Source organism: Protobothrops mucrosquamatus, unplaced genomic scaffold, assembly GCF_001527695.2.
Source record: "Protobothrops mucrosquamatus isolate PMUCROS unplaced genomic scaffold, P.Mucros_1.0 scaffold43, whole genome shotgun sequence".
Taxonomy (NCBI): Eukaryota; Metazoa; Chordata; class Lepidosauria; order Squamata; family Viperidae; genus Protobothrops; species Protobothrops mucrosquamatus.
In genome coordinates, this window is record NW_015386425.1 from 2,075,418 (window position 1) to 2,091,879 (window position 16,462).

General features: G+C 35.6%; 1 protein-coding gene across 1 annotated transcript in view; it reads right to left on the minus strand.

Annotated features, from left to right (window-relative positions):
• Window positions 1-16,462, minus strand: part of PIGN (phosphatidylinositol glycan anchor biosynthesis class N) — a 64,355-nt gene that overhangs the window by 23,217 nt on the left and 24,676 nt on the right. The window contains exons 13-22 of the mRNA XM_015811509.1: window positions 14,383-14,461; window positions 13,698-13,877; window positions 12,746-12,885; window positions 11,349-11,448; window positions 11,042-11,134; window positions 9,577-9,668; window positions 8,539-8,653; window positions 4,976-5,084; window positions 1,479-1,581; window positions 724-826 (exon numbers count right to left, since the gene is read on the minus strand). Of these exons, the coding sequence (XP_015666995.1) occupies window positions 724-826; window positions 1,479-1,581; window positions 4,976-5,084; window positions 8,539-8,653; window positions 9,577-9,668; window positions 11,042-11,134; window positions 11,349-11,448; window positions 12,746-12,885; window positions 13,698-13,877; window positions 14,383-14,461 (1,114 nt within the window). The remainder of the gene's footprint in view (window positions 1-723; window positions 827-1,478; window positions 1,582-4,975; window positions 5,085-8,538; window positions 8,654-9,576; window positions 9,669-11,041; window positions 11,135-11,348; window positions 11,449-12,745; window positions 12,886-13,697; window positions 13,878-14,382; window positions 14,462-16,462) is intronic.

Genomic DNA, 16,462 nt, shown 5'->3' on the forward strand with positions numbered 1-16,462 from the left:
AGAGAGATAAGAGGAATGGTTTGATTTATATCATTCTTTTAGACTGGGAAAAGGAAATAGAAACTTATATGTAGCACTATAGCACTTATTTTTGACTTCCAGAATAAGGTTGCTGAGGGGGATAGGGAAGAAATTAGGGGCAAACAGATACCGTAAGTGATTGCAAGAACTAGGGCACTCACATCATCCATTAAACCCTAAGAGTGGGCCAAAAAATGCCAACTTCTTCAATCTGGTGAATATAATTGCATTAACAACAATGCCTTGCAACCATCAGTGTTCATAAATAAAAATGGAGCCTGGATGCAAAAATACTACCTGGAGCGGACAATCTGAAGATAGCCTTCAGATGTTTTTCAAAAGAATTCCCATTTGCTCCCATGAAGACTAGGCATATGGCCTGGGACTTGTGAGTATTTTCAAAACATTCTAATGTTACCAGATCACTGAGCTCTGGTTTTCTCTGACAAAAACTTGTCAGATTTGCACTAGTGGAATACACACTGGCTTCTAGAAAATCTGGCCACTTTTTTGGCCACAGCTAATGCATGTCTGTGAAACCACTGGACTTTTCCTGTTTCTGTATTCTATTTTAAAAATATGAGCACTGAAGTGGTTGGGATTCTGTGGCTACACTCTCAGGCTCATGAGTCAGTTGGGATTTTAATTGCTGAGGGAAAAGGGAGGTAGCATTTTTTCCTGAGGTGTGTACCGAATCATTACCTTAGGTTTAAATGAAATTCCATACTGTTGGATTGTTTCTTGCTCCATGCCTATCCACACAAACATCAACAAAGCCAACGCCAGAGGGAAAAGAGCTTCATACCTACATCAGCACATATTTTGACAGCAAGTGAATATAAAGGAAATGTTCTAAGGTATTTCTATATACACGTAATCATGCTATATTATAAGAAACAATAACTAAGGACGCATAGAGAAAACTAGTACAGTAGCTGTTCTGAAGGGAAAAAAATATCAAATCGAAACAAAGATACTTCATAAAAAATATCAAATCCAAACAAACATACTTCATGGAATTTGAGTTATTTCTAAGCGTGAAAATGAAAATGCACAATACTTTGAACTTTTATCTTATAGGATAAATGAAATAATATATTTGCACAAATGTGACAATATTAAATTCTCACAACTGCATAACCTTCCCCAAACCCAAAGCAAATCTACACATACACAATACAAGTAAATATCATCTTGAGTCAGACTAGATTCCCAGCTATTATATAGACAAATCCATGTCGTTTCTGGAAGCAGTTTGCCATTGCCTTCTCCAATGACAGTTTTCCTATTTCCCAGTCTATCCAAAAGGCCTGGAATTCTTGCTGGGCTTCCATCCAAATATTAACCAGCTTAGCTTCTGAGTTCAAACAAAGTGCTGCCACTTACTGCATAGAATCATCAGGGCTCAAATTCAATTCAAGGGCAACTTTATCTTTTTTAAAAAGGGAAAAAATTACCCAGTGCTAAGGAGAAGATAAGTTGACATCAGAGAAAGAAATATGCTCAGCAGCCTCAGGAACAGAAAAGTGGGACTCAGGAGTGGCACTATCAAGGATGAAACTGTAAGAAATAGAATATTTATCTGTCAAAAGAAAAATAACTTTATTATCTCTTTAAATCACCCTACATTGGGAAGTCATGAATTACCTTTAAACTATTGGCTAGCTTGCCTTTGCATTCCTAGAAATTACCCAACTAAAACAGAATAGCAAGAAGAAATGCCCTTTGACGAAACTGCATTGCAAATAGTTCATGCTGAGCACAAACAAAATAAAAAAAAGGGCAGTCATTCTGAATTTCAGTCATGGAAGAGGATGCTAATTTGTGTCCAACATTGTCTTCCTCTTTAAGTGGCATTTGCACTGGGCAGTTTGGAAGCTAAAAGTACAGAGGCTTGCAATGCTTCCTTCAAACCAGTACTCTAATGCTGGATAAAACACAGACAATTTGGAAGATTAAAAAAAAAAGTATGAATGATCTAGGTTCATAAGACATCTGCCTCTTTTAAGTAGCATGGAAAGAAAACAAAAACGGGGGCCAGGGGATAGCAAAGTGGACTGGAAAGCTCTGTTTTAATGCTTGGAGCTTACTCTGTTTTTTTCACACATCAGCTGATAAGTGAGGGGAGTACAGAGGCAAAACTTTCAAGATCTTTATTCATCTTGGCACACAGCACAGAGAACATCTGATCAGGTTTCCACCAAACCTCATATGCAAGATCAGCATTTGAAGGGAGATGGGACAGAACCTAGATCAAAGCAGTCAGGTGATGGGAGGTTCCTTACATCAAAACACTAGGATTGTGCAACTGGAAAGAATCAGATGTCAAAGAGTTCGCTCCATTTCTGATTAATTATTTCTCAAGCCTTAGTTACAAAAACAGAGTGAATATTATATTTTCTTAGATTTGTTATCTACTTTCTCCAGGAGCTCACATCAACATATATAGCATCCCTTCTTCCATTTTTTCCTCACAAAACCACCCAGCTGAGGGAAAGTGACTGGCCCAACGTTTTTATTTTAAAAAACTATTTGAAATGTAGCAAACAGCAACAGAATTCAAACATAAAAAGGGAAGAAAATACAAAGAATAAACACATCACAGATATAGAAAACAATTTAATTTTAATCACAGTTTTAAACTTCCCTACAATATGATCAGTCCTTCAGATATAGACTCAATTAATAAGCAGAAAGCAAACATCTCCCACAACCCAAAACTCTGGGGTGGGCCTGTATCCAATCAGTTTCTATGGTTGGGGATAGATTAGACTGACCCAATTCTAGCTCTTCTTCATTGCCACCACACTACATTTAAGCCAAGGCTTGGAATTTAATTTAATTTAATTTAATTTATATTGACTAGTCAGAAAGAAACCAGTGTTTTGAAAATGAGGATCAGATAAGAAACCACAGTCAGTCTTACTATTTCTGAAGAAAGAAGAGCCAAGCCAGATAACATTCTTTCAAGGTAGATTTCAAAAACCACTGCTAATAGCTAGGCCACAATCACACCGTGCTGCAGCAAATACAGGTAGTCCTCGACTTATGACCACAACTGAGCCCAAAATGTCTGTTGTTAAATGAGACATTTGTTAAGTGATTTATGTCCCATTTTATGACCTTTCTTACCTCAGTTGTTAAGTGAATCACTGCAGTTGATGTTAGTAACACGGTTGTTAAGTGAATCTGGCTTCCCCATTGACTTTGCTTGTCAGAAGGTCGCAAAAGGGAATCACATGACCTTGGGACACAGCAACGGTCATAAGTATGAACCAGTTGCCAAGCATCTGAATTTTGATCACATGATCATGGGGATGCTGCAAAGGTTGCAACTGTCAAAAATGGCCTTATGTCACTTTTTTCAGTGCCATTGTAACTTTGAATGGTCACTAAATGAACTGTTGTAAGTCGAGGACTACCTGTACTTAAAGTATAGAACACAACACATAATCTTAAAAACATTTAGCAACAACTCATATTTTGTTGCCCATTATACTAAATAGCACGCATGCTAATTTTAACTTCTTTTTTTTCAGCAAGTGTTCAAACCAGCAACATATTCTAGAAAGAGATACAGCAAGGAACAATTTATACTGCTTAAGTGGGTGGGGTGTTTTGTTTCTGACTGCAACTTAGAACAGAAGAATATATTAAAATGTGTTTTTGACAAATTGTAGGGCTGAAATGAGGAAAAGCTGAAGTTGCAGGCAGAACAAGGAAAAGAAAATTGCAATCCCGAGGAATCAGGATCTTGTACTTTAGATGAGATCCAGAATGTATTTGGATAAGTATCAGAACAAATCTCACCAGACCCACCCTGGCTTATAGCTGTTATGAAACGTCTTATGCTTAACGTGCCTCTTCTGGGTCTGAGCAGATCTGACTCCTAGGGGACTGATGGACAAAAGGCAAACATTGGGAAGGGCAGAGAGAACAACAGCCAGCTTGAAGTGGCAAGAATGAGCTTTCAAAACAAACAAGCCTGACTGCAGAGTCTTTATGAAGATCGGGATTGCCTGCCCTTAACTAGCAGCAGCAGGCAAAAGCAGAAACATCATGCGCTACAATCACATATAAGAACAAGTATCAGCAAGTGCTGGCTTACAAAAACTTGGAAAAGCCCCAGTTCAAAATCACACAATTTTCGAGTGCAGGGGGTGGACAGGTGGGAATTGTTAGACACAGCCTTACTTTGCTTTGAAGAATGAATGCTTTATGTTTATTAGTAACCCTCTTTTGTTGAGAAATGAATGGTTGCTCGTAAGCTATCAGCATCTGCCTGAATCTATTGTTATACGCAGCACATAATAGAGCACATTTATAGCATGGTGCATTTGGTTGTCCTCAATGTTGTTATGTTTGCAACAACCTTATCTGGGAGATTAGGTGAGAGATTCTGAAATTCTTTGCTGAGAAGAAATGTGCATTTAATATTCAACCCTAATGTATTACTATTTGTCCATATTTAGAGCAGTTCTTTGGAGGTTCATGCAGAGGCTTTTTTTCTTCTTAAACTACAATTTCTTTCCAATAACAGAATTAAACCAAAGAATTCACATCCCCAATTTGCTTTGTTAGCTGCTTTCTCAATTCTTTGCAACTGCTATATAGTTCCAGGATCAATAATGTAGCAAACTTAGTCCCTTAATCACTGCTGCTTATGTTGAACCCCCTCAACACTTAATAAGACCATAAATTAATGCAAATTCTCATCTACTTCCAAATACATATTCATCATCATGTGTTAAATCTGCTTATCTTATTAGGGGATGCTTATGGATTCCTGTATTTATGTAATTATCGATCTTTATCAGAGTACGATCTTTCAGATCATGCTTCTCAGTGACAGAACATATGCAGCAATAGCAGAAAGACCAGCAAACCAGCATTTCTTATGTGTACCTGACAGATCTTTATCCAAAATAATCTCTGTCAAGAGAGGTAGGTTTACCTAATGTCATCCAGCTGATAACCTGATTTATTATAGGCAATCCTTGTTTGCTCTGAAGACTGCTATGAGTACTGTTCACAATGTATGTTGATGCCACCAGACTCAGCAACTAGTAAAAAATAAAATAAAATAATCAACAGCTCATCTGAATGGTTTCACTTTATTGCATTAAGGAATACTAGCAAGATAAAAAATGACTATTCAGATTTTTTCCAAAGATTGTCTCTTTTAAAAAATAAAACTGAAACATTTGCACTCTTGTACGTACCGTGTTCAAGTTCAATTGGCAATTTAAATAAAAAGAAATTGTATGCAGAAGGGAGGGGTAGAGAAGCCTTCAAAACCACCCATTGTTTAAAATTTCATTTGATAATATATTCGTTAAGGTATTGTATAACCCCATTGTATTTTGGATATCACCATAAATACATTCAGGAACTGCCAGAGCAAACTGTTGGTTCATACTTGCATAACTGCATTTCATGCTTGATTTCCTCCAGACTGAATAAATAAGAGAAAAAGCACTCAGGAGGGAGCCTTTCAACGAAGTTTATTTAAAAGGGAGATTTGTCAATAGGAGTCCATTTCAGAGTTACAGATTAGAGAAGTAATTAGAGGAGGTCATCAAACAAGCGCTATTTGGCATCATGTTTTATGTTGGCTTATTTGAACTTTGCCTGATGTGTCATCATGTGACAGTTCATAGAAGCCATAATAGTTGACAGGCTGCCTGTCATTTCCCCCCTGTACCTATATGACATAATTTGGACTTCAAACTTAAATACTAATAAAATGGCATAATGTTCGTATTTTAACTCTCATTAAAATCAGTGCATTCATTATCCAAAATCAAGCTCTCCATGGACCAGCACCAGGCCTTGGCATGCCAGAAACTGGTCTGCACAAACAATCAAAGCCCCATCCGTGGGATGCAGGCAGTAGACAAAACCACGCCCCCTCCGGTCCATAGAAAAACCTCTCTCCACTGAACCGGTCCCTGGTGCCCAAAAGGTTGGGGGGCTCTGTATTAAAGTGTCAAAAAAAGGAATCCAGCGTTGAAATGATTCAGTGGTGTAAAGCAGTTTCCTCAGTAAAAGCAAGAGAAAAGTGAACCAAATAAAGGCACAGTAAATTGGCACCAGTTATGCCAACCATAATAGGAAAGTGAAGCCAGTTTTTATTGTGTTCAGAAAGGACACAAAATAATGGTACAGAAGCTAGTATGTTTCATCTATAATGACAAAAAAACCACCAAAGTGATCTCTCCTAGCAAAGGGCAGCTAGTCCTCGAATTACAACCATTCATTTAGTGACTGTTCAAAGTTAAACTGGCACTGAAGAAAGTGACTTATGAACATTTTTTACACTTATGACTATTGCAGCCATCTCATGGTCACATGTTCAAAATTTGGATACTAGGTAGCTGGTTCATATTTATGATCTCTTATACAGATGGCGAAATTACATGATTTCCAACAAAGAAGTACAAAAAAAGTACATTTTGTAATGTTTAAAACCTTCATACAGTGATACAACAAATTAAATCATGGGGGGGGGGAATCTAATTCAAAGGCTATAGCAAAACTACACTATGACAATTTTGTATATGTTTTCATCTGGATTAGTTTATTTTCCCAACTCCTTCATTTATCTTAAATTTACAGTGACATCTACTGGACATGTTTTACTCTTTAAAACAGTGCCAAGACCAGATCTTAATATTTCTTCTTCCTTAGAAAAGAAGACGTACAGATCATCTTTTAGTATAAGATCATCAATTGTGAGTCCTGTCATTTTTCAATCACTCAACTCTATGCACACAAGAACAATCACTCCAACACAAATCGAAATACACAAATTATTTATCAAACACAAATTATTTATGCCAAACTAGAATACGGGTAATCCTCAACTTAAGACCACAACTGAGTCCAAAATTTCTGTTTCTACGTGAGACATTTGTTAAGTGAATTTTGTCCCATGTTATGACTTTTCTTGTCACAATTGTTAAGTGAATCAGTTGTTAAGTTAGTAACACGGTTGTTAAAGAATCTGGTTTCCCCACTGACTTTGCTTGTGATCACATGATGATGATCACATGATCCCAGGACACCGCAACTGTCAGTTGCCAAGTGTCTGAATTTTGATCACGTGATCATGGGGATGCTGCAATGGCCATAAGTGTGAAAAATGATCATTTTTTTCAGTGCCGTTGTAACTTTGAACAGTCATTAAATGAACTGTTGTAACTCGAGACTACCTGTAGTCCTATCTGGAAAAGCTCAATAAAAAAGTCCCAGTTTTCCTGGTGTAATTGAGTTAATATTTTCTTTTAAAATTGTTGTGAAACATTATATATTCTTTACTATAGTAACCCCAAAATCTCTCTCTGGAAAATATAACTGCTTTCCAGTATTAGCATTCCAGCCTTTGGGTTCTATACAGTATATGTTTTGCAGATTCTCACTGGACAATTTCTATAACATCATCAGGGGAACAATTTCTATCTTACTAAACCAGCACTGAATTAAGAATTTGTTGTTTTATTAAGCATTCCCTTCATGGGGTTCAGGAAAAGAAGGAGGAGTTGAAGGATACAGCAAAAGAACAATGAGATTTTTTTGGGGGGGAAGTCCATCACCATATGCAACCTTGATAGCATCTTAGATGGAAGCCTCCTTCCTTGCCAGCTTAGTAAATCCCTTTTCCTAGGATTGTTTGACATCAAGTCATAGACTTCTTTTGTGGGAAAATCTGTTTATACACCTGGCTATCCTAACTAGTGATGCTGCCTTTGGGAGAACCATCATGTGAGTGAAAACCACAATCCCAGCAATGTTGTATGAGGGAGTCTGCATGAGTAGATGATGGAGCTGAGGGCTAATTTTCCTACCGATTTTATGGATGTTTTGCTTGGTATCCTGAACAATGAGTTCATTAAATTGGTCAACATAGATTCTCCTAAACACCCAATTCATCCTGTTTCAAAAGTGATACTATGATGAATGCATGGACTGTAGAAGCTCAGTGTGAGAAACTGTGGGGAGACTGGAAAATAATAAAAAGAATATTAAACATGAGCAATCAATGTTTAGGGAGGGAATCTACTGGTGCCTTGTCCAAGATATTAAGTCCAAGTGGCAGACTTGGAGGAAATGGTTCAGACTGTTCTGAAAGTTCTGAAAGTCTCCATCTTAATGAAGCTACTAATAAATGAGGGTTGGGAAATCTTCTGGCCATTTCTAAGATTCTGTATTTACAGCCTTGATTCTAGCATCGTAGTATCACATCATGGTGAACGGTTTTCCACTTGTCCAAAAGAGTAGTACCTATGAAGGATTCCAGGTCTTAAAAATATCTAGAAAGATATATGTAGAATTCATTTTGTTGTTTGGAGTTGCTGGCATATAGTTAGCAGATTTTTTTTAAAATGTAAATTAAAAAAAATAAATAACCGAACAGCAGGGTTAAAATTGATGTTGACCCAAAAATGTACAAAGCTGATTTTTCAAAGCAACAAAAGTTATACTTCTCAACAATACATATTTATAGGACTTACTTACCTGAAATAGATATATTTTGATATCTTTATGATGCAAATATTTATTTTTGCTCTTCCGAAAACATGTCACCAGGTAGGACAAAGCTATCAATATAATTAACAGGCCAGCTGCTGTTCTGTAAAAGATAAACTATTTGTGAGTGCTTTTCAAAGATATTTCTGTAGGAATCATTTCATAAAAAATTAAATTAATCACAAAAGTGCAACTATGCAACATGAATAAGACATTAGTCTAAGCTCCAGGGAGTCAAAAAGAAGGTTCGAACTGATGAATATATTAAGGATGACCTTCTTTCCTATCCCAATTCAATATTAGCTGGAGTCACTTGTGTGTGAGTTGGGTGGCCATATGATTTACTGAATAAATAAGTAAATACACCAAGTTTTCAAATTTGCATTTGGTTTATTGCTAGTAGTTGTCCTTAAATTTCTCTTTGTTTTCTGTCTGATCCTATTAGAATCTCCTGCTGATAGAGAACTGCTCTCTGGGTCAGCATGATACATGGATCCAGCATATGACTAGAGACTCATCACTTTTTTACATCTGTTCTGAGAATGTAAGAAGCCTTTGTGTAAACTTCTAGATCCATTTTTGTTCCAATTGTTAAAAATTGTTTTTCACTGATAAAAGGGAAGCTCGAAAATACGGGAAAAGGTCCACACAATAATTTTACAGCCTACATAAAGCAGAAATCATCAGAAAATTATAATCTTCAGTTTGAAACAAGAATAAGAATGGGCAGAATTTTTGTTTCAGAAAGAATAAATTTACAAACCCACTATTTTAGAATACCCTTTTTTGGGGGGGAGAAGAGAGTATGAAGCATTCTGATAACAAAGTTCTTATCTGAGAACTTCAAAAACTTACATTCAATAATTACCTCTCTCCCCACCACAATTATGTGACTTTAATTTTGGATTTCAAGAATAAATTACTTGGGTTCCAATAACATATTTCCCTTCTAGAGGCAAGCATTAGATGAAATTAGAACACGATTACATGAAAGTGGTAATGTGAAGAAAGCCGATTCATACTTACACTAAAGAGATATTTGATTCTCTTCCTATCACAGGCATCAACGGGAAGATTGCCAGGAGCAAACACGAGAGAATCCAACTTAGCACTGTTGCCTATGGCAAAAAACAAGTAAGTTACACCTACAAATAGAAGTATAATGTTTAAATATTAATGTACATATAAAAACATTTTAAGTAAAGTTATATAAATTTGTACCTGAAATTATAAGAATTCAAAATGTAAATTTCTGGTGTGTGTGGGTGTATATAAAATGTCAATATTGCTTGAAGGAATCACTCTAAGATAACATAGTATAAAGTGTGGGGCAGGGTATTCAGCAGGCCAGATAACAAGAGTAATTGTTCACCCTTACTACAAGGTGGTCAAAATGTGGAAATAACTGCCATTAATACCTGTGTGATATAACTACATGCAAAAAAGGGGTAGAATCATCAACAAAAATATGCTAAACCCTTCCCTACTGACCTGACATAGAATCATTTCAGAATAGCTCTATGCTATACTGCACTATTAAAGATTTCACTGATTTTAAATGGTTGTCTCAAACTGGGTTAGGACACCTGCATATTCTCTTCTGTACCACACTTTTCATTTCACCGTTTTACAATTCAGATAAAAGCTAGCTTTAGCTAAACTCAAAAAAAAAACCTAACCCAAAAAGAAAACCAGTAACAGAGCATATTAGTACTTGAATAAATCATAAATCATAAATCCAAGAGTGATAGGGGAAGTCAAAACATTTGAGAAGGGGGCACTTCTGTCTGTTGTTATGAAAGTTAACACAGTCACTAGGACTTGAACTTTCCAGCTCCAGTGCTTCACCTACTGCTTCGGTGGCTGTGTGGGCAGAGCTGCGAAGAGGACTTGGAAGGGGAGTGAAAAGGAATGAGCAGATGAGGGGGGATCTGTCCCATGCTGCCCCACTTGCTTTGTGGCTGCTTTTGGCCGAGCTGCGTCACACTCGCCAATGCCGCTGCCATGAGGCTTGGCAGATCCCCCCGAGCGGCCATGATCCCCGCAGTGGTGATGGCAGAGCTCTTAGTCCTGGGGGGAGAAGCAGTGGTTGCAGTGGAGAACTCCTTTCAGGAGAGATTGGGGGAAGCCGTGGCTGCGGTGCACTCCATTGGGGGGTTGGAGGGAAGCCACAGTGGTGTCACGCTCCGTTGGGGGGGTTGGGGAAAGCCATGGTGGCGGGGTGCTCCGTTGGGGGGGGTTAGGGGAAGCAGCGATGGTGGCGCGCTCCATACGGGGTGGAGGGAAATTCTGCAGAGAACTGATTGTTAAATTATTTGAATCCCAGCACTGTATACATGGCTTGCAAGAAGGTAACTATGGCTAGCAAAACCTTCTATGCATTTGCATATTTATAATTTAAATAAAGCATTCATGAACTTTAAATGGAAGTGTACATTTTATGGGGCAGTAGCCATAACCATTCTACCAAATCTCCCTATACAGAAAATACCTTTGCTATGATCCACATTCGAATGACCACAGGCCACATAGAAAACACCATCAGGCCAAAAGTGAGAGTGGAACGATAGAAGAAGGACAAAACCTAATTCACACAAACATATACAAATGGAAAAAAAATAGATATGGTAAAGAATTGAAAATCTCCTCAGATACAAAATTTCATAATGATTTTTAATTTCTCAAAAAATATTTTCACTTGATTCTTTTGTTATTTCATTATGTTTTTATTTTAATCATCCATACCTTTAAAAATTATACACAAATAATATTAAAAGGCTACGAGCTGAATTACTTACTAATATTTCAATCCCCACAGCATATATTACTACGAATCCAGCAAATTGAGTCCGCTGAACATTCAAGAGAAATCCGATCAATACATGGATAGCAGAGTATCTAGAGGGAAACATTATGCTAAATAAATTTCTTATTAGACCAAAAGCTACATAAAAATAAGAAATAAAAGCAAAGCAACATTTCCCAATTGAGAGGGATGGTGTATTCTAGCATAACTAGGGATCGCCAGATTGGGAAGATTGAATTAAAAATGAACATGAACAATTTTGCCCAACATAGTTAAATTCAAACTATGTGTCAGGAATATCTACTTTATCTATTCCAGAGATTCCAAAACTTTCTAGTTTATGGTGCCCTCTAGTGTCAGTATTTATTTTTTTTGACAGTGCTTCTAGTGGTTCTTATACCTTATGCTGTGGCATCCGAGGGCATTATTGTGAACTCATGAGTTTCTTAAATAGTAAAATATCCTATGAATTCCAGGTAGAACAATGCCCAGTTTGGGAACTATAGATCTATCCATCAATATTCTCAAAAATAGGGATGTGTAGGGTAGTTGAGAGGAGGAGAGAGAGGAGGTAGGAGGAGAAGAGAGGAGGGAAGTAGGTAGGAAGGGTGAGAGGGTGGACGCAAGCGGGGGGGCTGCTGAGCATCTCTGAATAGATACATAATATGGGGGTTCTTTCTTGTGTTTATTAATGTATACCATATCTGTAACTTGTTTGTTTATTTGAAAATTAATAAAAAATTTGAAATATAAATATTCTCAAAAATACATTTCATAAAATTGAAACACAACTTAGTACGTCAGCTTGTCACGGAATGCACAAAAAAAATCATTATTTCTAAAATGAGTCAGGAAAAAAACCTTCAGCAGTTAGATAGCACAATCATTTTGCTAACCCACAGAGGATGCAATTACTCTTAGTTCGCCGCATATTCTGAAGTAAAGTTAGCATCCCTAACTTTTGAAGGGCACACAGTGAGACTCAAGATCAGATGTTATGGAACTACCAGTCTATCTTCCTGCTGCTTCAGATGTCAACCATCCCTTTCTTTCATCTTCTTGCTAGTAAAAGTCCATGTGAATCTACTATAAATATGCATTTTTTAAAACCTCACACAGAAACCCTAGCATCCATCACTTCACATACTAACCTTGCATTTTGAAAGCAGCACATACTGATGTGAAGTGTTTTAATGAAAGGAGAAAACCCAAATGGCTCCAAATCTAGGAACATGGATACATTCCCCCACACTTTACACACACATACACAGAGAGAGAAAGAGAAAGAAAGAGAGAGAGAGAGAGAGAGACAGAGAGACAGAGACAGAGACAGAGACAGAGACAGACAGACAGAGACAGACACTTGTTCATTTATTTTTAAAACCTTACTCTTTTAAAACTGCATACCATACAGGAACTGGTAATAGGCAATATATGTAGTAGGTCCAAGGCAAGCTTTGAATGAAGAGAAAAAAGGCTATCAAAACTCCAATAGCTGCAAAGATATACTGGAAAAATTTGTCAGGCACCTGAAAATAGAAATGTTAATACTATTTGATTATTGTAAACATTGTATAAGTTATCTACTTAAACATTTCTGAATATTCACCAGCAAATATAAAAAGCAACTCAGTGTAATCCACGCAGGCTAAGCCATCATCTTTCAACAGCAGGGCTCAATAATCATTTATCTACCTGCTCCTAGATGCAAATCAGAAGATTTACCAAGATTATTTTCCCTGCAAAGTCAAAGAACTAAAGCTTCCTCTTTTCCCTAGCAAACTCCGTTTGCTTCCACCATACAGAAATAAGAGTAAATGCTCTTTCACTAATACAAACCTAAATTCCTCAAATAAAAGGGGCAATAAATGCACAGTCACATGTGGGCACTCATATACAAAACATACACTTTTATCAGCTCTATATGATCTTCATATGAATTAGTGAATTTCTTTTCGGATGATTTTTTTATAAATACATTTTTGTACTTGAAGCAATGATGGGGACCCTACAGCCATCCAAATGTTGAACTACGGACAGTAAAACAAGATTGTTGTGAATTCAGCAATCTCTGGAGGATTCCCCATTTCTGATCGAAATATTCAGTAGGTTATAAAATGTAATTCAATTCTCAATATATTTTAAGGAAACCTAAAAAGGAACTTCTTTCATGGCAGATTTACATTTCCAAAATTTCCATTTTTAAAAAGCATTTTATGGATTTTTCTACAAACATTTTATAGATTTTTTGATATGCCAAAAATTCCAGCACTTAATTTCTGTAGACAAATAAGTTCACTTATGGAGTTAAGCTATCATGCATGCCAAACCACAAACATACCTTATTCTTTGATATACTCTTGGTCATGCTTATGTCTGATTTTACTATAATCAGAATTACATAAAATGTCCATCCTATAAAACCCATGGTGATACTCATGCCAAGGAAAAATCTGTCATACGTATGGTAATAAGAGAGCCCATCTAAAGCAAGATTAATCAGCTTTCTACAAAGAGATGTCTGAAAAAGAAAAAAAGAACAGCAATCAAATATTTTCATGCTGGATCTTTCATATAGTTTTATCATCTGCATTATCCTTGATTTGTTTTTGTACATCGCAAGATTTACTGTAAATGAAAACTGTTTCACTTAATAACTGAATTATCAGTCCCAACTGTGGTCACTAAATGAAGACTATCTGTAACAAGCTGTCAAGGGGAATTCTTATAAATGTTAAAGAAGACCCAGTATGACAGATTCAAAGTATAACCAATTAAATTATATTGCTCTTAACAAAGAATTACAATAGGGGCAAAGCTTTCCTAAATGGAAGACAGATGCTTTTATAAGACTAGATCTGAGATTACATGTATGCTTACACATTATAAAAGTATCATTTACAGCATTAGATAATGGATCAAAAAGAAAAACAGTAGCATCATTAAGTTATAAATATAACAAATATATTTTTAAATTTTCACACAAAAAACCAAAGGAAATAGGCTCATTGGATAGTTTTACTTACAGCTTCCTCATATTTCTCCTGTTGAATAGATAGCCTTGTTTTTCTCAGAATATCAATTTGCTCTGATTCAGAGAGAGACCTGTGCAAGACAGAATGTTTCAGCATTTCAGTTTTATTACTGTTTTGGGAATAAAAAGCACAACTTTAAATATTTTTTAAAAAAACCTGAACCAGTTTGCAGTATTCTTATTGATAAATCAGTGCCTAGTAAAAACGTACTTATCAATAATTACTTTTAATAAAAAAAATTAAATTATCTCTGAAGAACTTTTAGCAAACAGATTTGCTACTGCCCAAACAAAAGTTTCTGGAGAAATAGCCTGGGGGGACTATTCAAAAGAATCATGTTTTACAAAAATAAAGTATATAAAACAGAACATTATACATCATATTATACACCATATTATTTTATAGAGCGGAATGTCTTATTAGTAATTGCATATATTAATAATATGATTAATCTGGCTCATTGGGACTAATGCTAACTAAATCTTTCAGGTCACTGAACTTGTATGCAATGGTCATAATCTTTGAAACTGGCTTAACAACTCTGCTGAGCAGAAGCTGCTTAGTTTCCAAAATATAAGTTACAATGTGTAGACAATTAATTATGAGATTAAACAACAATGTTCATTGCACAATGCTTTGTAAACTGTCCTTTATGAGATGCAATAGATTCCTATGAGGAGCATAACTGACAAAATTATTATTTCTCTTACATAATTGTCTTCCATTAGAAAAAAATCTCCATAGCCCAGAACTCAAGTCTGCAATAAAGATTATGAAATGTCAATGTTTGCCATCACTATTTTTAGATGCACCATTTCTACAGAGGTCATTTTCGTGCCCATAATTGCCAAAGATTTACTAATATAATGAATTTGACAGCAGGGGACCTCAAATTTCTTGCTATCACTTGTTATTTTTAATTTAATTTTGTTTAGGATTAAGCCACATTGCTCCATATTGTTTCAGGTCACAATATTAAAAGTGTTGTATTTTGTTTTATATGTATTATTCACATTCATATGTGAAGATGTATTAACTATTTCCACTTCAAAGTATTTTAAATGAAATTTTATATTAAAGTTTGAAATAAGTAGATCCTTTTAGAAATCAAAATGGATTCTGTTGTAGTTAACATACAGCCACAATTTAGCATTTAGGTAGCAAAATGAATATGCATGAATTATAATAAATAAGTAAAAACTAAAATTTAACATGCAGTATCAAAGAAAAGAGCAAATGCCTAAGCTTAAAGATAAAAATTATTTTCTTTGGACAGGAAATTAAATTCTAGGTATTCATAATGATTCAAACTCTTTAAATACCTCATGATAACAAAAATATTTTTAAAAGATTCAGAAAAAAAACAGTAGGTCTACTTGCATATTTCTCTATTTTGCACTTAAATTTATTTCGGATTCAATTAAAGACTAGAGGGAGGAAAAATGTGATTTGTAATGTCTTCAGCCAGTGCATATATCTTTTTTTTAGAACAAATATTCTAAATTTGTTATGAGGCAAAGGATGCAGAAAAATGAATTAAGCCATTGGTTGTTCCAAATAAAAATAATGAATGGCTATTTAAAGATTTGGTTCTTTATCTACCGTAACTATCAAGGAGAAGACACAATTAAGATTTATTGCTCAGTCCTAAAGCCCAGAGAACTAGTGTTGTTAAAAGAGAGAAAGAGTTAGGAAAGTTCTCATCTCTATCAAATAACAAGCTATTGTCTCTGAAACACTACAGTGAAATATTGATCACCATTAAATGATTGTAAGCCGTCCAGAATTACCTTGAGGTAAGATGGGTGGCCTATAAATTTTATAAATGAATAAATAAATGAATAACCAACCAACCAACCACCCGTGGCATGTCAGACACTGCTAAGCTACAAATATCCCTGATTTATAAGATTTTTTTTGTCAAGAGTTATTTAAGCTATAGTAAAAGCTCTGTAATTTTGAGCAGTGTATAAATCCTGAGTAATATATTAATAGTAACAAAATCCTGTGTTTATTTACTTTTTTATAGTTTTGTAATTACTTTGTTTTAAGCCTGGTTTATAAATCCCCA